At 45.4% G+C, this 22972-nt stretch overlaps 1 protein-coding gene across 12 annotated transcripts in view; it reads right to left on the bottom strand.

Annotated features, from left to right (window-relative positions):
* Positions 1 to 465: 465 nt before the first annotated feature.
* Positions 466 to 22972, bottom strand: part of Fam110b (family with sequence similarity 110, member B) — a 134278-nt gene continuing 111771 nt past the window's right edge. For 11 of the 12 annotated variants that reach the window (XM_087550421.1, XM_087550419.1, XM_087550423.1 and 8 more), the window contains 1 exon segment: positions 466 to 3287. In XM_087550421.1, the coding sequence (XP_087406547.1) occupies positions 1872 to 2972 (1101 nt within the window). In that variant the 5' untranslated portion in view covers positions 2973 to 3287 and the 3' untranslated portion in view covers positions 466 to 1871. 12 annotated transcript variants of the gene reach the window in all.

Here is a 22972-nt window from a genome sequence, read left to right as displayed (position 1 = left end):
AAGTCTAAGTCCTTTTGAGGCAGAGGCTGTTGACCACGGTGGTCCAGGGTCTGCCACCTTGAAAGATGAATAAGTGGGTAAAGACATGACCACACAGAGTGGTCCTTACTGATGTTGAGCCTGAACAAATGAAAACAGGGCTAGCAATTTCAAATTTATGCCCCCAACAGTAAGAATTCCAATATTTCAACTAGAGAATCTTCTGAAAAATGTGAAAATTTCTGATGTTTAAGGAAAGGCAGGAAATAAAATAAGTGTCAACTAACAGAAGAGACAGCATATTTTAGGAACCTTCAGTAACTATTTTAGCATATGTACACCGAAGCAACTGCAATTAAGAATAGAGCTGCTCATAATCACTGAGATGGGGTAAGATCAATGTAATGGAACAATGTTTCTTGAAGCCAATTAAAAAAAATGTCAACTTCTTATGAAGAAAATAAAGGACAAAGAAATCAGCACAGGTAAAGCCTACACCAGAGCTATTTATTAGCATAACTTTCTTCTTAGATTCCAGAACAACTCAAGTATGTACAGAATCTTACAGCATTCACACCGTTTCAAGGCTCCTAGTAGCTGATGAGGACCGAGGTGCTTCTGCTGCGAACCTGTGGGTTGTGAGGCAGTGGAGCAGCCCACCCGTGTCCTCCTCGTCCATTGCCAACGCTGGCAGCTGGCTCACAGCTCCTGAAATGACCCCGAGGGAGGGCAGGCTATTGTGGGAAGAGGCAACAAGAGACAACAGAGTGGAAAGCTATATTGTTTCTACAGTTTTCTAGAGCTCTAACAAATACCCACGGCTTTAGAGAGGAGTATAAGCGAGGTAACAGAGTCACACTGCTGAGGTGTGAAGCGGCCAGCACGTGGATACTGTGGAATGGAGACTATACTGACACGGATGGTATTCTCACCTCCCTTCAGAGTGCAAACCTGCAGAAGACCAACCCATCCGCCCTGAACAGAACAACTACCAAGGGAGCAAGGGAGAGAAACAACATGAGTTAATTCTTGGCCAAAAGCACAAAACAAATAAAATCCAACGAAATAATGTTTTAAAGATAGCATTCTGTATCAGCTTTAATCAGCTGTCGAATGGCACTTCTGTAAGGTTAATACTAGATATTTATGAATTATCCCACTTTGAACAGCATCAACTGTCTCCCTTCCCTCCCCTCCCAATCAATATTGAACCTCCTATCCTGGGTTTTGTCTGATTGTCTTTCCTGGGGTCAGTTCTACAAAAATACCAACATATACACTTAATTGGACCGAGGACTGTACTGTTGCCCCACAGTGCTTCACAAAGTGGCAAGAAAATGCCAACATGTGAAGCACAAGGTCAAGGCCCACCACTTGATTTCACATAAATGAACTCCAGCCTGGCTGTCATTCTGTATTTGGTGGCAAGTCCCATATATTTCCCCAGTGTTATGGTCTCCCATGTAGGCAAAGTGGCTTTTTTGTTTCAAAAAGATTCTGCTCTCAACTTAAAAGCCAGTTGATAAAACTTTTAATTAAGACACAATAGCGCAGGGTATAAAAACACAAAAACCACATAAATATTGAAGAAATCGAAACCGTTTTTTTTTTTTTTTCTTTTCTTTTCTTTCTGTAAACAGTTTTGCTTAAGAGCAAAGCCCTAATCAGATTCTGGCCGGGAACTTTTGGCAGATGAGTGTTCAGCAAGGCCCTGCGAGGTGTGAGAAGGAAGCCAGGCCAGTTGCCATGTTGACAGGCATGCAACTTGAGAACATTGCACAACAAGCAACACAAAGTGGAGAAGCTCACGACACTTCAAGGAGACCTCACAACCTTCACAACGGTGTATGCACAGACAGACCCACCCCCCCTCCTTTTCACCACTGCGCCTCTTACACGTGGGACACCTTCTGTGACTCTCTAGCTTGTTTGATGCTATACAGCCACTTGATGATTCTAGCATTTCTCTCGATGGCAGAAATGCCGTATGGCACCCGGTCATTGGCACTGTCGTCATTTCTAAGGTCACTGTTACTGTCCTGAGACTGTTCACAGTCTGAGCTGATCATGCTTGCACTGCGGAAGTTGAGAGATATGATGTCAGAATTAGCCCTGGCAAAGTTCTCCATGCCAAGGTTTTCCAGCTCTTCTGGGTCAAGTCCACAGTAGTTGAAGAACCTCTCCACGTCTGCATCTACTCGGAAATACCTGTCACTCAAGTCTGACTTGGACCGCTGAAGGGAAGGTCTCCGGCTGACCCCACAGGCTGGTTCCACCTGGTCAGCATCAGGGGACTTCATAGCAGCCACCTTGGGCTTGGGAGGCAGGGGAGGGGCAGAACTGCTGCAGGGGATGGCTTTAAGGGGCTTCACACTGGTCACTTTGCGGATGTCTGAGGAGCTGTGTGAGACATGCAGGAAGGACTCCGCAGACTGCTCCAGCAGCCTCCTGCTCACGTGGGAGCTGCTCTCCTGCGGGCTGCCACGGCCAGGTGTAGGGTACACCTTCAGCGACTCTGCGAAGGAATGCCGGTGCAGCTCAGTGGTGTCCCTGTGAGGCGGCCAGTTTCGGGAGCTATGCTTGTGGCCAGAGCCAGAGCTGGAGCCCTCTGAGCTGTTGATGATGTTCTTGAGGATCTCAAGCTTGAGGGTCTCGCGTTGCACGCCGCTCTCGGTCTTGGCATGGTTGCCGAACACCTTGAGAGTGGGGCTGCCCAGTGCTCGTTTGGCTCCTGGGCACACAGGGGGCTTGGCCAACACGGCCGGCTTCACTGGCTCCTGTTTAGCATTGATCACTTCCTGGCTCTTGACATATTTGGCCTTGTCAGCCTCTAGTCTCTCTACCGCACTGAGTCTCTTGGGGTTGGGCTCAGCCTGCCTGCGGAAGTAGTCGGGTCCTTTGTTCAGGATGCGCAGGGGCACCGCCGACGTGAAGGTGCCCGCGGGGCTGACAGGCTTCACCATGCTACCTGTCTGTAGCGTCTCCGTGGGCATGGTGGGCGGTCTTTCCCCGGCAGCCGTGGTGGATGCTCTTCTGGGCGCCTCTGGCCGGCCTGAACAGACACATGTACACGAAGCACAAAGGGCAGATGAAGGATCCTGGAAGCAGTGTCAGTCGCGGCTGCGCCTCATCTCACAGCTCATTAACCGCCACTGTGGCTTCGGTGCACTTTTCTCCCCTTCCAGACTGCTCCTACACAAAAAGGCCACAAGCCACAAGTTCCTTTTAATAGCCTTGGCTGCCTCCTTTCTTCTCCCTGAAGGCTGTGGGAGTCTCCTTCAGGTCTTTGTGCTCAACTGCAGGCAGAGCTGAAACACAAAACAACCAACCGCGGGTTAGGAGGGGCGGGTGACATCACGGCTCTAGCAACAGAAGAACCCCGCAGTGCTCCCACCTCCGTGGCACCCCAGCCCGCCAAGAGACCCCCAAGGTCAGTGAGGCTTGCAACTGGCAATTCCCGGTTAACCGAGCACCGAGGGCAACTGGGACCTCTCCAGGAGCCTGCGCCGCCTCCGGCAGCAGCCAGATGTGGGCGTTTGCCAGAAAGAAAGCAGCAGAGGCTTCCCACGGAACTCTTCCAGCTGCCTCCCCATTGGTGAGAACCGCCTCCTAAACACGCCTGGCTGGCATCACTTAACAGCGAGACCCAGGAAATACTCGTGAATAGAGAACTGAGGGTTCAGCCAAGCCCTGTTCCGTTCTGTAGCTCATTAAAAGCTAGGGGCTTCCTAAGACCTCCATCTGCTTTAGCAGCAACGTGGGCGATTTGCGCTGTTGTGTCCCTTTTGCAGTGAAGTAAAACTTGTGACTGCTTATGACCAATCTGTCAGTAAGACCTGAAACAATCATTTCTTTAATAATTCAAAAACTGGAAAGGTGGTGAGAAAAGGGGATGGCAAGAAACAAAACCAAACAAAAAGCCTGTAAGGAATAGTTTCGGTTTTCTGACTTTCAGCAAGTATTGTTTCAAAGCACTATTCTGGAATCCAGTGAAGTTTACCTCGTTAAAATTTACATTTAGTTAAAAATAACTATTATAGAAATACTTGGAGGGGAACCATATGAGTGCGTAAGTTAATTATAAAATGCTATATAATTTCTCATACTTGACAAGTGTGAAACATTGTTTCCTTTTGCTAGTAGTAGGAGAGCCTACTTACCAACCATTAGCATTCCAAATCAGCCAGAAAATGACCTCATCAGCATTCTCTTATAATAAGGAATATTAAGCGGGTGATACATCTAACTAACATGTTGAGTTACAAATGTGCACAACATATAAGGTGATATTACTGTAAGTTTTCTCTCATGTGAGATACTTAAGACTGGCATCTCTCTTGATAATCTCAAATGCTTCATCTCTAAATACAATCTGTCCTATTCTATTGGAGCCAATTTTGGGAATCTGTAAAGGGATTTGTTTTAATAAAAATGTGTTCCTATGCAATATTTGAGAAACCCCAAGGCGATGAAAACATAACGATTTATGCGATTAATTGTGCGATTCTATTTTGATGCCTCAATTTGGTTAAAAAAATAAAACAAAATACAGCACCCTGCCTCCTCCCATGAAAATTAAATGAAGTTCTTTCCTTCAGTGCAAAACTGCTGGAAGAAGCCCTAATTCCTCCAGTCTCTATGTTGGGTGATATGCTATTTAGGGTCCATCTCACTGGGTAGCAGACAGGGCTGTCTTGGTGAAAGGCAGCATTCTGCTGCCCTACTGAGCAGACAGCATAGCAACCAGCAATCCTGGGCTGGTGCAGCCCCGGTGATCACACATGGAAGGGAGAGACGCACCTAGTCAGCCTGCATGAGGAAGGTGTCACTGTGAGCCCCAGAAATACTTTTCTCTCTGACCTCCTTTCTAACTTTTACCCCTTAGCCATAGAAGCCCAAGGCCCCCACCCAGCTCCCTTTAGAAGCCACGTATAGAACCCACAACCCACTTTCCCTGAAGTAGTCTAAAATCTCAAAAGCTTCAAAAGATCTCTAGAGATCTTTGTGAGCAGGAAAGAGTTGGTCACAATAAAATTCTCTGATCTCCCTGTTGGACTATAGGACCTCAGTTCAGAGAGGTGTGTTCACAGCTGGGTGGAAGGACACAACTGAGAGAGGCCTTGCTAGACTTCCATCAGCCTGTGGCCATTAGGACACACCTCTTTAGCTCCACCTTACCGGCTTTCTGTACATCAAAAACCCAGATGGCTCACCTTGGGTCTCTGATCTAATGTAAACCTATAATCAACTATTTTTCTGGGTATTTTTGTTTGTTTGTTTTTATTTTTGTTGTGTGAGGATCAAGAAAGGGTCTTCTATATAGTACTTTACCACTGGTTAGCTTTAAACTGCAGAATGCCTCTGTGTCTGGGAAATACCAGAAGGTGAAGAGTGGGCCTTGGGTCTCTGCCTGGGGAGAGTAGCCCTGAGGAGAGGAGGCGTCCAACGATGGACCAGAAAGCGGAGCTGAGTGCCCTTTCATGGGCATGAGTTAGCTAGATGAAATTCCTGTGATCCATTCCTGCTCAGAAACCTTGTGGCTCAAGGACCCAAGACAGGGACACATTTTAAATTTCAAGATTGAACAGTAGAGTACTGGTGACTGACTTAATTTCCTAAGTCTTCTACGAGGACTGTTCTCAGGGAAACTGCTCTGAGGAAGGGATCAGGCGACATCACTGGTATGGCATCCTTGCTGGCCTATGCGTCTCTCTGTTCTCCTCGCTTCCACTTTCACTCTATTATGATCAGAGGCACAGCCTGTTATCACCACTGCCCAGCTTGCCTGCATGCTCAACTACCTGGGAAGGCAGGCTCTGGTCATCTCCGAAACTCTTAAAAAAATAAATAAAAATCATTATTCTGAATTCACAAGACTGGGAAATACCAATGCACCTAAGAGCCTTTTGTACAAAAATCCCTATTCTTCTTTTCCTATGACTTTCTTCACTCCTGAGACTGGCACCCCTGAGAAGGCTCCTTAGGCTTCCTAGAAACTACTAGACATTTGCAAAGCCATCATGGAAGGATTATGTTAAAAACAGTGATACTCTGTAGCCACCTCCTATTTCTTCGTCCCTTTCTTCTGGGCCATTCTCAGCTTCTGTAATGATTTTTAAATAGTAATAAGAGAATGCCCAAACAATCAAAAGGCATTCTGTGAAGATTCTAAGAAAAGGGAAAAGCTACAGATACATTTGGTACTCAAGGATAATAACAGTCATATTTGATGTCTGCTACCTGTGCTAGCCAATAGCTGGATGTGATGTGGTGGTATAGGTTGCTCTCCCTTAATCCACGGCCTGTGCTCCACTATTTCACATGGGAACGACTGTCAGGGGCACAGCTGTACAGGCCCGGAGAGATACTCTGAACTGTACAGTGTAGACGAGTTAATTGTAGATGACCCAGCAGGTGCCCGGGAGCTGTATCTCAGTGTCATGGACAAAGGAACCAGGGGTCCTCCAGGGAATGCTGTGGAGCAAAACCCTGACATCTGGCACAGGGTCTCTAGTGTGGCTGGGATTAATCAGAGCAGTGAGGCCAACTGCTGGGCTGCGACTGGGCAACTATGCTTTTTTTAGGGAAAGGAAAATTTGATCTCAGTCTCATAATGTTCCATAAATAAAATTAACTATAAAGTCTTGCTCTGTGTTTTTTTCCTCCTTTGGTGGTGGGGGCAGAATCGGAGGCTTGTTCATGCAGAAGCACATTCTTTATCACTGGCTACATCCCAACCGGGGTGTGCTCTCAGAGTCCTGGCACAGGACTGAGGAGGCAGAACCTGACAACAACCCGACTAAAGGAGAGACTTCCCCTTAGATCAAGTGGTTCCCATTCTATCTCAGGCAATAGGTTTGAGCTACCTGAAGGGTAAAAAGACCAGGGTCAGGAAACATGGTTGACTTATATAGCAAAATGGCTGGCTATATCAGGGCAGATGTGATCTCCAAAGCTATTATGGGTGGAGGGGTCATGATATTTGAGGGAGTCCGGGTCTGGGCAGAGGCTTCCTGGTGACTGGCCCTGTCCTAGTCTCAAGAATAATACATAAGAACGACAAGGTGGATTCAGGAGATTTCCATGAAGGTGCGAATTCCCCCTTTCTTTCTAGATCATAGGAGATGCTTCTGTATTAGAGTATCGAGGAGGGAAGAGACGAGGCCCATGTCTGGTTTCATTGGTAAACTACAGAACTTGGATTCCTACATCACAGGAATGGCTAAAGCTAACTCAGATTTTTAAAAGCAAGTATTTTGCGTCCTTCTAACTTGTATTTTGCCAGCTGCTCATGGCGTTATTTAGGTAAAACTCTGCCTGGAGCCTCAATACAAGATGAAATATTAGGGAACATTTAGAACCTTGAGGGGGTAGGGCCAGAAAATATCCTCTCCACACCGAAACACAACTGACAACACACTAAAGTCAGTACTCCTGTAAGCCAGGGAAAGCTGCTGAGGTGAGAGTGCCAGGCTTGAACAAGAAGCCCCAGTTCAGGCTGCCCAGAAACATGTCTCTCTGTTGCTTAGGAGCAAATCCAGAATTCTGGGTAACAGTCTGTCCCATGAAACACTGTAAGCCAAGTCTGCTTACAGTCTGCCTACAGAAACGACTGAGTTGTTTCTTCTCCTTTACTCTGTACTTCTGGGAAATAAACAAGAAACACCCTCTAAACTGTAAACAGGAGAGAAAGCCCCCGGAGTTAGAGCGCAGCCTGTGGGAACTGCACACACCCACAGAGGTTTCCAAGTGTGAAAGTGGGTCACTCTCTCGGGCACTATGGCATAAGCTGGGGAGCAATGCTTCAAAGAGCAGGTCTGGCTAATTCCACTCAGTCTGCTTAATAGCTCAGTCTTGATTTGCTTATGTATAGAAGCAAACGTGTTGTTCTGGTGAGCTGGAAATGTCCTGTTCATTCAAGGGAGTACGCGGCAAAAGCAGCTGCTGGCCTCTGAACTGAGGATTGCAGATCTGATTCTTTGAGGCTCTCCACTTCTGTTCACACATGATCCAATGCATGTGTGCCTACTGCACTCTACCACATGGCCTCTGGTCTACTACCTCTGCTTCTATTTTGCATTCCTCCAACTTGTTTTTCCTTTTACCTTATGACTTTAAGTATAAAACTGCAGTTTGACTAGGAACACTCCCAGTACCTACATTCTGGAATTTTCTCATTTAAAAACAAAGTCATTATCAATTGTGTGCACCCTTCTGAATCCTTTTCCAATGTGATGAATGTGCTCAGAGTGGGAACACTCACTAAATTATGCACTGTGTTCAACCAAACGATTCTTATCTATTGACTGAGCAGGTATGTGTAAGTTGTCAAGCAGAAAAGCCACAATGGAGGAAGACTCAGGCCCATCTGATGAAGAGTAGTTAAATACTGCGGTGGGAATGTCGTCAGCCTAGCAACAAACTGAACACACCGCACATTTAAGAGTAAGATTAGCCGTGCTTTCATATCTGCCCTTTTCTTTCCTTTCCTAGTACAGATGTGCTCTTATACCATAGCAATAACTTTTAAGGAATGCAAATATAAGATGGGTGTGGTGATGCACACTTGTAATTCCAGAACTTGGGAGGTGGAGGAAAGGGGATCAAGCTTACCCTAGGGCCATAGCTAGGACAAGGCTGGCCTTGGATACATGAATACCTGGGACCCCTTTGGGTGGGGGCAAGAAAAGTAAAAGAAAAGAAAGATACAAATGCCAAGGTGAAGAACAGAAGGGAAAGCAAAAACGGGAATGAAAGGTATGTGTGCATCAGGAGAGACTGAATGTGCTTACTGTAAACTGGACAGAAGGGAAACGTTTCCAACCAGGTGGAAAAATCAAGTCAAAACTTGAACCTCTTCAGGACCAGTACCCTTTCCATTAGTGAATGCTGTTTCTTCCCTTCTCTCTACTATACAAATCCTTGCCATCTGTAGTTTGGCAGCCAAATTTTAATCTCAATCTCTCTCTCTCTCTCTCTCTCTCTCTCTCTTTTTCTCTCCCTCCCTCCCTCCTTCCCTCCCTCCCTCTCTACCCCTGCTCTGTGTTGCCATTAGCAATCAGCATCAGGCTATAAATAAAACAAAATCACCTTTCAACACCGTTGTCCCTTCATAAATTCTCTGAAATCCCAACCTCTTCCTATACATTGAAACCTTGGACAGCAGCCACTTTTTATGACAATGAGTATCTTAGGGTCTTACTGCTGTGAACAGACACCATGACCAAGGCAACTCTTATAAGGACAACATTGAATTGGGGCTGGCTTACAGGTTCAGAGATTCAGCCCATTATCATCCAGGCAGGCACATGGTGGCATCCAGGCAGGCACGGTGCACGAGTAGCTGAGAGTTCTGAATCTTCATCCGAAGGCTGCTAGAGGAATATCAACTTCCAGGCAGCTAGGGTCCTAAAGCCCATGCCCTCAGTGACACACCCACTCCAACACGGCCACACTGTCTAATAGTGCCACTCCCTGGGCTAAGCACATACAAACCACCACAATGATGATATTATTTTTAGTTGATTATACTCAATCTTTCAACCAAAGTAATTCTCTGGGGAGACAGCTCAGTCACTAAGCATAAGGACATGAGGCTGTTCAACCTATAGAACATTGATTAAAAACAACCAACCAGCCAGGATTCTGGAGCTCTTTATAACCTCAGCATTAGAGCGCAGGAGGAAGAGTCTCTAGCTTCTCGGTCATCTAGCCCCGTGAGGTCAACGTTGGCCTCTATAAACATGCATGTAAAAAGTTGCACACACACGTTCGTGGTTGTCTAGTAACGCACTATACCTTACCCCCAAAATTCTCTTAGATTTCTATTTTTTTGTTTTAGTTACTTTAATTTTTTTTTAATTTAGTTATTTTAATTTTTCAAAACAGGCAAACCATTTTTTCACGTTTTAGTTTTATGTAACTCCTCACATCCGGCTTTCTTTGACACATGCGTTTTATACAACCAGACTATCAAATGTTGGGGCTAGTATGCAGATGCCAGGGAGGGCAATCCTCACCTGTCAAAATTTTTATAAATATGCATCAAGGAATGGAATATCTACTCTGATGGTTCATACTTGGTAGGCTGACGGCCACAAAGATGTACCATAAAACCTACCCAGTGGTTCTGGTCAGTGTGGGAAAATTATTTGGAGGTGGAGTTCATATAAAGGGAGAGCACCCCTAGTCTGAAAACCTGAGATGCCCCAATACGTCACATTTCTTAAGTGGTGACATGATCCTACATGTGGGAAAGCTCACACCTGAAATGTGATTAGTTATGGTTAACAACCAGGGGCACTCAAAAGATTGCACGAAATTCCCTTCAGGCTGTGGGTATAAAGTATACACAAAACATAAGTGAATCTGTTTTGAGTAGATCTTATCCCCAAGATATCTCATTACATACAGGCAAATAGTCCCTCAACCAGTCTCCGCCGAACAGCAGGACTCTTACTGGCTTCTGGTACCAGGTGGCTGAAATAATGGATTGTCAACTGTACTAACTTATTCCTGCTGCCTCTGTGTGCTGCTCCGAAGTGAGCTATTTTGGAGGGAGTTTGCTACCCACGACATTCTCCCATGACATCAGGCAAGCAAAGAAAGCAAGATTCCTGGATTGGAGGCAGGGCTGGGTGAATGCCTCAGGAGAGCAGGGAGAGGAGAGCTCTGCTCAGAGCTGGGGTGTGCAACAGGAGGGCCACACAGGGAGCCTGACACAAGTCCTTTGGGGCTCAGAAGCCTGGGAATTAACTTGCAACTAGAATGTGGGTGGTCAGAGAGCTAGACTCTAAAACCAACACACAGCAAGAGGAAGCAGCTGCCTTCCCATAAGAACCAGGGGAAAGGCTGCGTGTACTAGGGGGGAGATGCAACTGGTCCATCAGAAGCCTGCAGGGAGACTGCCTGAAGCCCCAAACGAGGAAGGAAGCAGTGAGCACCATTAGTCAGTGCAAAGACCTAACTGCTTTCATCCAGCAAGCCAGAGCCCTCTGAAAGGTGGCATGACCAGGTGCAGCAGATCCCAGCAGCAAGAGCCCTGAGAACCCATGTCTCCTTCCCTTATACACACACTCTCTTTGGTGCACATCATACATCTCCATAGGGCTTGTTCTGGATGTTAGAGGTGACACCTAATGGGAGAGAGATTCAAGAAGGGAAGAAAGAGAACAATTTTGCCCAAGACCCCTTTCTCCAGAGTCTCTCAGAACAATTCTGGATCGAGCTGGAGAAGCAGAAACTAACTGTACCTGGGCATGAGAGTGGAGCTCTCTCTGTGATAGGTATGTAAGACCCTTCTGCCTGAAACTGAGCTGAGGACTCTAAATTATTTAAGGACTGCAAAGGCCATGTGTCCTATCTGAGACTAGTCAGGGGGACAAATGAGAATTCAGGGAACATGGGAAAAAGAGTACATCTTTCATTTTACCTCTGAAGAGAACGAGGCCAGGAAACACCAAGCGGCTTCCCCCAACCTGTTTGTTTTGACGTTGGCACCCGGCTTCTGAGCATGCCTACGGTCGGAGTGCTTGGATCTCATCCTCACAGAGAGCATGAGGTCCACTCTGCCTGGCTACTTGCTGCTGAGGGAATGTGGATGAGTTCCTGTGGGATCGTGAGCGCTGGTCAGTCCCTGAGTTTCTTAAGGCAACACTGCAAAGCATGACTTGGCCAGCACATGGGCTGCTGCTCCAGCTCTGTTAAGTGAGAGCTCGAGAGCTCAGTGTGACCACACCCCACGCCCACTCAGCCAATTCAGGCGCTGCACTAACCGCTGAGCCTCCTGGTCACAACTTGGCACTAACAATCATCATCGTCCCATTTCAAGCTAATAACAATAACAACAACAGCAATAATAATATTTTAAAGATGATTCCATTAACTCTCACACAGTAGAGTCAGAACTATTAGTAGTAGTTCTGTCGAACTGGATTGCCTGCAGTTTCTGCCTCACAGGTCACCCGGATGCCCTCATTTTTTTTTTTTATTTGAGGTTCAAAGAAAATATGTTTTCAAATTTCAAAGCAAACGGTTATGGGAGCAAACTGGGCCAAAGCAACAAATAGAGCCATTATTAACAATGAAATCCAGCCCAATGCGGGCAGGAGGAAAAGAGCAGGGTGAAGCTCAGTGCTTGCTGGGTTCTAGTGCTTCTGTCCTTCCTCAAGGTCCTTTAGAGAACCTGCTCATGTGTTTCATTTTCACACAAAGTGAATCATCATTACCACGACATGTTTATCTTTAGAGGACAAACGAATGAAACAGAATCGGAATCAAACAAAAGTCATATTTCTGGCTCAATGTTCTTCCTTCATCTGAGCAAGGAGTAAGTGGCTGTGAGTCCACCAGCCTTTATTCAGGAGTTCTGTCCTTTATCTGGGAGAACAGAAATAGATGATAAGAGTAGCTGGTGCCCAAGGTCCTGTGGAAATGCAATCACAAAAATACTTAACTAAAATGTAAACTTATCAGGCTTCCTAACGAACACCAAATAGCACAGCCATCCTAAATCAAACCAAGAATGGGGCCACTGTCAGTCAGTTTAGTTCTCTTTCCGTAGCTCTGCCTTTACCTCTAACAGTGTGTGAGTCTGTGGGGACAAAAGTCCAGGGCCTGTGCCCTCAGTGACAGACCCGTCCCTTAGTTATTGTGGGCATGAAAGTGAGCTGCCTGCCCCATCACCTAGGCCAGGAATGCTGGCAGCAATTTGGTGAATGCTTGTTGTAGGAACTGGAGAAAAATGACAGTGCTCTTACGGCCGTCTGAAGGGGTGGGGGTCCCCTCACAGGAAAAGCACTGCTTCAAAGCACACAGAGAGCCTAGACCAAGGTCCTGGCCTGCTTGAATCAGGCAAGTTTTGTTCAGTTCTCCCTCCAACATTGATCGTATTTATCTATATTCTGCCTATCATTGCCTTTTCCTTTCACAGTATTTGTGTACCCCACAGTAGCTTTGTACCCCAAGGCTCATAACATAAAAAATGATTACTGCTGTAGTACAGATAAGCAGAATACTTCTGCAAGAAATTTCTAATTTCTAGTGTATAGCCTTTGGGCAAAAAGTAAAAGTTACTTTGAAATAAATACTAAAATCTGTGTTATAAGAATCTGTGAAACATTTAAATTTGAAGGAGGCAAAATAAGGCATCATTTTCTTTAGGGAGAAGGGACCCAGTCCTTCATGAATGCATCAGACACTTGCTGTATAATGTTCATTAAAAATTAGCAATTGAAGATGACTGCTTCTTCCTAAATACTCACGACACCCCAGGCATGCACTGATGCCCTTCACAATTTACCATCCAATCCCTTACTAGTGATGCTCCTCATGGCACAATGGGATTACATCCTGATAAACCCATTGGAAACTGCAAACACCATATGGGGAAAGGCATTAATCCACAGTCTGCCCACTGAGCCTTCCTGCTTAGCTATTCTCTATTCTCCGAAGCTGCGGGCCAACTGCTTCCCACTGTGACCCAGAGTCAGACTGAGCTGTGGCTTGCTTCTGGTTACCCAGAACCATAGGAAAGGCCTGGATGTCACTCTGCTAGTGCTTGGGAAATCAACACTCCATGTTCAAAGACCACTGTGTCTTTTGTACCATCATAGAGTCAAAAAAGTAAGCCAAGCCACTGGATGGGGGCTGTGCTTCTAAAGTAGGTGCTACCAACTTTAAATGTCTGAAGTCACAATGGACATGGTCTGTGTCCCAGTGGCTGGGGCTCGACCTAGACGTAGGAACGGGGCCACTCTACTTTATCTGACAATGCTGCACTGTACTATGTGCTAAAAATGGACATCTCCTAAAGCTCTCACCTTACTCTGTGGTAGGTGCTCATTAACATGCTCAGTGAGATGAACTAACATGGTAAATATTGGGTGGAATAGATATCAGGTGGAGCCGTTTATATGGAAGGGTCCAACGACGATATCAGATAGGAAACTTGGAACACAGGGATGATGCCTGAGATACATCCTTTGGGTTGAATATCACAGTACATTAGCACACGGGTACAGAGAACCAGGCACGATTTAGCAAACATTAGCATGGCAGACAAGGTCAAGGCTGGATGGCCAAACCATATAAAACAATACTGACTACTTTGCTCTCACTTGCCAATGAGCACTAAAAGAATTCTCCATATTCTTTCAACAGCTGGAATACCTAGTCCCCTTGACATGAGTTCTCTGGAAACAGTTAAAAACTTTTTTTGTGGCTGGGGATTTAGCTCAGTGGTAGAGTGCTTGCCTAGGAAGCACAAGGCCCTGGGTTCGATCCCCAGCTCCGAAAAAAAAAAAAACAAATTTTTTTTGTTTTTAACTCAGCTGGGCAGTGGCGCTGCCTGCCTTTAATCCCAGGCGGCAAATGCAGGTAAATCTCTGGAGTCCAGCCTGGCCTACAGAGCAACTTCTAGGACATCCAGGACACAGAACCCTGTCTAGAAAAAGTTTTCCTTTCTAAGGAATTTTGCCTCAACTGTGGGATAAAAAATATTCAAAATAAGACACGTAAAATGACAGATACCTAGTTTTCAGAGCATATTATTTTCATATTTTAGTGCCTAGCATATCTTACATAAAATAGTCTTTGGTTTAGAATTGTGCCGGGGAGGAGAGGAGAGGAGAGGGAGAGGGGAGGAGGGGGAGAGAGAGAGAGAGAGAGAGAGAGAGAGAGAGAGAGAGAGAGAGAGAGAGAGAGAGGAGGGAGAGAGAGGGAGAGAGAGGGAGAGAGAGAGAGGAGGGAGAGAGAGGGAGAGAGAGAGAGGAGGGAGAGAGGGAGAGAGAGGGGGGGCACTACAACTTCCATTCACAATACTATTTTAGGGTACAAGTAGCAAGGGAGGCAAAGAATGATTAGCAAATCTATTTCAGCTGGAGCAGGGCCCTCCAGCTTTGCCTGTGAGAGCCTAGAATGTAAACAACTAGGTAGGTGGCCGCTCTATCCGGCAGCTCTTTGAGCGATTGGGAGAGGATTCCGTGGAGTATTGGAATGAGGTCTATGGCTGCAGATTCTCTTCCCTCTGTCTCATCTGCACCTCTTTCCCATCCCCCCTTCTGCATTCTCTCCCCTCCTCCTTCTGCCCCTCTCTAGCACCCTACCCTCTTTGAATTTGTTAAGCTAACAAGTAACCAGACCTTTGGGAATCCTTTCTAATCTGTTCTGGTTCCTGTCCTTTGGCCAGGCAGGCTTAGGTCCCTAATATGAGCAGTGATCCTAACTCTTCTCCCAAGCAGCCGTCTGCCTCAGAGCACCAAAGCACAGTGCTCAGTGCTGGTGGGAGCAGAGCCTGGAACCTTGGGGAGAAATTATTTTCTGCTGTGTTCAATTCAGAATGTGTCTCCCCATCAAGACAAAGAAGAATAAAAATCTACAAGGTAGCTACTGTGTCTGTCCAGAAAGCTTTGACCCTTTCCTCCTCACACTCTGCTGCAGAGAGAAGAGGGAAAACACAGCCTGAGAGGGGCAGGGAGTCATTTAAGAGGCTCCCCAAGGACCTGACCACCGAAGTCTCTCAGCACTCAAATTAAAAGTAATCTAATAAAAAATTAAAATAAAAACTACAAACATCTCTGGAAGACCTTATACTGGGCCTGAAAATGTCACCTTCAGAAAAGTAGGAAACAGAGGCCAGTTCCCACTATGCGGACACAGTGTCTCCTTATAAGACACTATCAAACTCTGTCTCACAACTTTTGAAGCTTCTGACTCCTAGTTACCAAGGGAACCGCCTCCTCCTGCAGTTTAGAGACTGGCTTTGTATATTACCAGGTGGTTTTCTGGAAAAAAAAAAAAGTAACTTGGCACATGGCACGGGGTCAGAGCTGATGTTCACAAGCCTCTTGCTCTCTAGTGTTCTGAGTCCGTCCAGCATGGCCTACTGTCTGAGAAGTCCATTCTCAGCCAAGCCGCAGCTGTCTGTCACCGGCCAGCCAGCATGCTAGGTAGGGCACAGGTTCTTTACTGTCCAGCCTCGCTCAGCATGCATCCTTGGTGCCACTCGAATGAGGAAATAGGGGCCTAGAAGTTTGGGCAGCAGGCTCCAACTGTTCCTTGCTATGCTTTCTGCACACCCAAGGTCTGGCTAGATTCAAGCCTGCCTCCTGCGCTGCTCTGGGCAACCATTGGTAGCTGACAAGCAAGGAAGGGAGGGCAGAATGTAGGCAGCAGCCTTTTTTTAAAAAATCAGTTCCAGCCTAGTCTGGTCAGACAGCACCGGGAAGCCCTAGCTAACACTTGTGCCACAGGATAAAGTAGGGAGAGAAACAGGAAGATGGGGAGGTGCCCTGAAAACCTGGTGGCCAGAGCCATTCATAAAATGTAAAAATAAGCCCAAAGAATCCAGTATGAGGTAGAGACAACACAAGCTCTTTGTTTGATGAGATTCTCCAAGGGTCTCTCAAAATGTCACAGCACCCTCCTTCATGAAAAATAAACATTCCAGTGTTTTGCTAAGGAAATTAAAATATCTTCTGAGCACAGGAAACAATAATAGAGTCCTGACCCCGCCACACAGAAATCAGATTATTGAAAGCCCCATCTTCCCAGGCTGCTCTGTGAGAAGTCATGGATTGTACCGACCATGGCACCAACTCACCAGAGGAAGGCAGCCTCTCACAAGCTCTCCCCTCAGTGGGGCACGCTTAATCACGGTGTAAAACAGAGGAACTAGAAGGCAAGAAGACACCAGTAGTGGGTCTGTTGATCCAGAAAACGTTTCCTGATCCCCTGCCACGTGGCAGGCAGGGAAAAATATGAATGACCTATGGTGTGTATGTGTGTGGCACACATAATATAGTGTGAGGCGTGACATGAACGCACGGTGAATAGAGAAAGAGAACAGAGATTTAGCACGGTAGAAACTGCTGTCAACGCCCACTGGGAACTTAGGGACCTTCAGAAGAGGGGAATGGAATAGGCTTGATTCTTGGGTTTGGAGATGTACAGACAGCTAGGGGTGGACACACAGCGCTGGGAGAAGTATTTACTTCGGGATGGCAGGAGTCTGGTATTTATGTGTTGATGGGAAATATACAGTACAAAAAAAGGCACCCAGGCTGCAGGAGAGACTTCCGCCTCCACATTGAAAGTGGGGGAATAAAGAATTAACGGCAAATTGCGAGACAGTGAGCCACAGGTGTTAGAGATGGCCGCTTCCTAACTGTTGTGTGACATCAGGGAGATGGCTCTAAAGGAACTCGCAGAAGAGCAGTGCAGGTTTGTGCCATCTCTCAGAGCACCAAGGAGGCACAGGGAAGGAGTGTGCAAAGGCTACAGGCTGAACGAAAAGCTGTCGGAAGGTTCCTAGGTGCAGGCACGTCAGCAGTTACTTTAGGGCAGACTGTGAACTACTACAGAGGCAAGGCCTAGTAGGCATCGAATCGTTAGCTCTCCATCTGCTTGAAGTCTCTTGCCAAGAGCAAATGGTCTGAATAAAAATTTTACCTACAGGACAGGGAAGGGAAGTGTTGCTTCTGCAGACTTGGAGTTTACCAATGGGGAGTCTGAAACCCTAAGCAAAAAGAGCTGGAAGCTCATAGATATCCAGTTGTCTGGGCCCTGATCAAATGTCAGGCACTGTGCCGGTTGCTCAAGGCACTCATGTGAAAGGGACAGATGCAAACACTTGTGCCCATGGCAGCCTCGCACACTTTAGGAGTTGACAAGGTCAGAGTTCCTGGCTGGATTCTCACATAAGTGCTCTGTACACAAGGAGAAGTGGCTGGGATGGCCTTGTGCGTGAGGGTAAGTGGTGACTTAGGATTCACCACTGATTACTATGTGACCCGGAGTCATCATCAGTTTATACCCTAGACCCCTTACTTTCAATGGGGGATGGGGATGCTGTTGGGGGCTACACGCACTGGCTTCGGTTGTTGTGGGGGGGGGTACAGAGAGCCTTGTACTCACAGATAAGCACTAGGAGAACCAGAAAGGTTAAACACACAGGGTTGTACCCTCAAAGGGAGGAACAGACACACTGTTTTCTGCCTAGGGAAGGCTAGGTGAACACATGGTTAACATCCTGGTGACATTTGTGCTATCTGCATGGCTGAGACCACACCAGGTCCTTCCCCAGATCCTTATCATGAACCAGTCAATGTATAGAATCCATCTTTATGCGAGCTATCACGTGTACTGTACAAAGGCTTTTGATGTAGTCATATCTTAATCTTTAGTGTTAGCATCTACACGAGACTGAGTTAATTATCACCAGGAAAAATTTCATCAAATTGGGCTGTGCTTAAATATGCCAAAAATAAGCTATATGGGGTCAGATTCCCAAAGTTGAACCAACCTCAGCTACTGAGTAACGAGCCAAATTACCATCTTCTCTCCACAGATCATTATTCTGCTGGCCGTGGAGGTTACGAAGATCCCCAAATGTTATTAATGAAGTATGGAAAATGCTATCAGGTAAAGGCTGCTTCCAGACGAAAAGAATAATTAAAAAAATTTTTTTGAACAATTCAAACAATCCATATCTAGAATGAATTCCCCTGCAATGGGAAGAGCAAGGTGAAGGGTTATGTAGAAGAGGCTGGCTTAGTGCCCATCCCTTAACGGGTAGGAGAAGAGCATTAAGTTCCTTTCGGGTATCTCCGAGGGCTATGGAAGTTCTCACCGCTTAGGCTGAATTTACTATTTTCAGAGTGAGAAAAAAGAAACTTAAGACAGAAGTTTGGAGATAAGAGTAAGTGCTAAACATGCAAAGCATAATTTAGTGTAATAAATGAAGACTACGGCAAGAAAATGTATGAGAGTGGTTATGTCTGTGAACAAACAGGCGCTAAAGCAAAGGGTGTAAGGGAAGTGGGCTGGATGAAAGTAATGAGGATAAACAAGGAGGTTGGCCTGCCTTGCGCAAATGTTTTAGAAGTTGCACATCTGTATGGGGCTGACATCTTCTATCCTGTATGAACCCAGAGTCCAGGCATAGAAGCAGAGTGTTGTTAGGTATGTACACTTGTGATGTTCCTGGTGGGAGTTATGGCTGACCAAGGAGAGAGACCCTCAGGGACTAATCCCTTAGGGAGGCTCTGCTGGGCTTAGGAAGCAGATGGCTGTAGCCCGGGAGTGCACCCCAGCTGCTAATAGCATTAAAAGTGGATGCTCCGATCCTTAACTGTTAAAATGATGTGTTATATTTCCCTGTAACACGCCAGCTAACAACGGAGCTCATAGCTACCCACAATGCATCAGAAAACATTTAGCCAACAACTTCAGGCCAGAAACGAAGCTACTAAAACCTCCAGGCAGGACCTAGCACTTAGCAGGAAGTCCTAGACTCAGAGCTGAGGTGTGCCACAATCTCAACCCCAGGGAATGCTTTGGGTAGCATAATTTTCCTCTCTTAGTTTAGAAGATCCAACTCTTCTGTGTAAGTCTTTTCCTTTATTGACTATGAGAAGGGAAGTATTAGTTTTTTTTCCTTTTGTGTCAAATCTTTGAAGATAGACGGTGGCTTTTAGACATTTATCTGTTTGACTTAGCAAGATATTCTGCTATTCTGAAAGTTATTCTTGGTCTAAAAACCAAGGAGCGAGCCTTCCTGTATTTACAAGTATGTCTGGGAAAGCATTTTAGGAAATGAACCCTTTGCACTTACAGAGTCAATTACTCCTTTTATGAAACCACAATCAGACACCAAACGAAATTTATTTCAGAGAGACAATGAAAAGAACGACAAACAAGAAAGTTACTGCCTGTTTCAGGAAGTTCCTCAGTCAGTCCATTTCCAGGCCATGGACAAAGAATACCTAGCTTCTCATTTTTCCATTCCAGTTTTATCAAATGATATGAAAAACAGCACAAAGTGACCTACCTCACAGCTATGAAAATGATGTGTTATTCCAAAGTCTGTCTTTCTATGCACAGGGGAAAAACAGACACTTCTTTAACCGTTACTCTCTGACTAATGGGAAGGGTTCCTTTAAGCAAAATTCTAAAATAAAATAAAATAAAATAAAATAAAAAAGAAAAAAATAAATGGAGGTCTGTGTGTATGATTTTTTCCCCCTGAAAAGCATTTCTCAACTATTCCCTTATGGTTAGACCACTTGATATCCTTGGGTGAGCTCTCTTGCCAGACTATGAATGTATCAAACAGTGCCATGTGGAGCAGTGGGGAATGAAGGGATATGACGATTGCAATGATTCTTCATAGACTAGTTTCCTCTGAGAGAGTAACTCATGAAATAAAGAATGGCCGACCATCTCCAGTCTTGTGAGGACGGTCACAGTACAATGAACTGCAGCAGATGTTGGTTCCCTGGCCAATACTGGGCCCCAGTATCCTCTAGTGATTGCAGAAGGTCATAGTACAATCAGCCACAGCAGAGCTCGCCTCCACTGACATGGCTGGGCCCTAGTATCCTCTAGTCTTGTGTGCAAAGTCATGGTACAATGAATCTCAGCAGATGTTGGCCTTCATTGACCACATCTGGACTGATATCCTTTAGTGACCACCGAAGGTCATAGAACAATGAACCACAGCAGATGTTGGCATTTACTGACCACATCTGGACCGATATCCTTTAGTAATCATGGAAGATCATGGAACAATGAACCACAGACCACAGTGGCCTTCACTGACCACATCTGGATCCCATTTCTTATCTGCTCTCTGTGACCTTGAACTAAGAAATCCTCTGTTTTATATTTGCCAGGTGTCACATGAGAACAGGAGCACTGTCCTCTAAGGTGGCTGGGGAGGAGAGTATCTGGAAGCACTCAGCGTATAACCCGACACACAGATTTTGTGCAAGGAAGTTTACAGCAGTGAAGTTATTTTTAATGGAAAGAAATTCTAAGTACCTTGTGGGAAAAATACTTTCCTGGTCAACATATTGGTTGCAAAACCATGTAAACTTAAGGTTTTCTTATGAGATAAAACATACTGAAATGAAATCCATTATTTACAAATAAATTATATCTGGAGTTTTGGGAGGCACTGCATTAGATTTGTTACCTGTTTGAGGAGCATGCTCATGTATGCCACAGTGTCTTTCAGTCCCTGATGTAATTTTCCTCTCCTCAGTGCTTTCTTCTTGTCAGCATGGCTTACACTTTTCACTACATTGGCATTTAAGGAGTTTATTTTTTAAAGTATTATAAGTGCAGTTGTATTTGTAATGTCCACCTTGTAATACCTGCTGAAACCACTTGTAAGCCACAGACTCATAAGTTTTGTAGATTCATCCAAGTGTTCTATCTATACGATCTTGCCAGACAAGTTAGACAACGGGGAATAAGCTATTATAAGACAAGAAGGCTAGCAACATGGAACCAGTCTGGATTCCCATCATCGGATGAATAGCTAAGGAAAACGTGGGGTACATACTAGAGTGAGCCATTCAGAAAAACTTACTTGTCATAGTTGCATGGCCAGCACTCTACTGAATGAGACATGTACCCAACAATATATCTTTACAGCTATGTCTGTCTGTCTGTCTGCTAGCATACCTACCTATTTACCTATACTTACAGTAGGAAGGGCACTATTTATAGGCAGGAAGGGAAGCAGCAGAGGAGACTGACAAAGGCAGGTAATGGGAGGTAAACAGGTAAATGCTAAGTGCAGCGATGTATGAACATATAAAGAAGCTAATTTGTGTGCTATTTAAAAATAATTAAAGCATTATAAAAGTAAGCTAAATGAATGAGAAGACAGATGAGTAGTAAGCAAACCTTCCCATCATTTATTTGCACCATACAAAATATCACCTAAAACTTCTATGGAAAAAAAAAGAAGCCAAATGATTCTGGAAAGGAGAGAAGGTTGATGTCCCTCTACTTCCTGCACAGTCAGAGACACTGGAAGGGCAGATATGCAGATGGCAGGAACAGAGGAAAGACCACCGAAACAGTCCCACACCAGTACAGCCACCTCACCTGTGTCAAAAGAGCAAAGAGAATTCATGGGAGAGACAGACCACTCAACAAACAGTGCTGGAGCACTTGTATTCCATAGGTCAAACCATGAAAGGCCTACAGCACCTCACTCCTCACATCCAAAGTAACTCAGAGACGGCAATTTCACACACAGTCGATCGGAAAACAGAAACATTTTGTGAGACAAAAAAGGAACGTATTTCTAGGATCAGGGTTGAAGGAGACATTCTTAGAGAGGACACAGAAAGCGTGAACCACAAAACAAAGGAAAAGAAATGGATAGATCTGCCGGAATCAGGGAGATGGGGCTGTGTTCACTGAAAGACTCCAAAGCCCTAAAGTGAAACGTTGCTGTTGTTGGGGGGTCCTTGCTGTTACTGGGTCAGGATTTGGGTGGCATGTAATGCACTCTGTAACCAGCACTGAAGGTGAGTTACTACCAAGGAACTGTCATATGCCTCGGACGCCAAGGGGACGGATATGGCAAGATGGAACAAGGGGTCTGTCTTCACTGTTGAGAAATACGTGTACACGGTAGCATGGAATTGGCCGCGTTCTTTCAGCATTTCTAACCATTTCTTATCGTTAGAAATCCTATTTTCATGCACAGGGTCCTATGCTACCACAGTAGTTCCGAGTCACGGCTATCTCATTCAGACTGCAGTGCTTTAAGAATATGTTGGTAAGAGGTTAAACAAATCAAAGAAATGAGACTTTTCCTAAAATGGATGTTAGTCTACCAAACCTAGAGAAAAAGCCGCTCTTCCGAGTAAGCTTCCCCGTGTGTTTCTGATCCATGTAGACTAAGAGTCACTGACAGCATACATAAAATCTCGTAGCTTTGTTTATCTGCTCTTTGTTTCGCTTTTTGAGACAAGGCCTCACTGTCTAGCCTGGGCTTGCCTTAGAACTATCTCTGCAGTCCACACTGACTCAAATGTATAATTCTCATGCCTTTGTAACTGGTCAATACTCACTAGGTTCTGTGGTCTCTTTAAATTATTATTTTAGTAGAAACAGATGTAAAAAATAATGAGTACGCTGCAAGTTCATGCTTCCTGTAAATGTGAAGGTCTGTCCTAATAACTATGGCAGG

The sequence above is a fragment of the Rattus norvegicus genome, chromosome 5, assembly GCF_021556685.1.
Source record: "Rattus norvegicus strain SHRSP/BbbUtx chromosome 5, alternate assembly SHRSP_T2T, whole genome shotgun sequence".
Lineage (NCBI taxonomy): Eukaryota > Metazoa > Chordata > Mammalia > Rodentia > Muridae > Rattus > Rattus norvegicus.
This window is presented reverse-complemented; position numbering and strand designations above follow the sequence as displayed.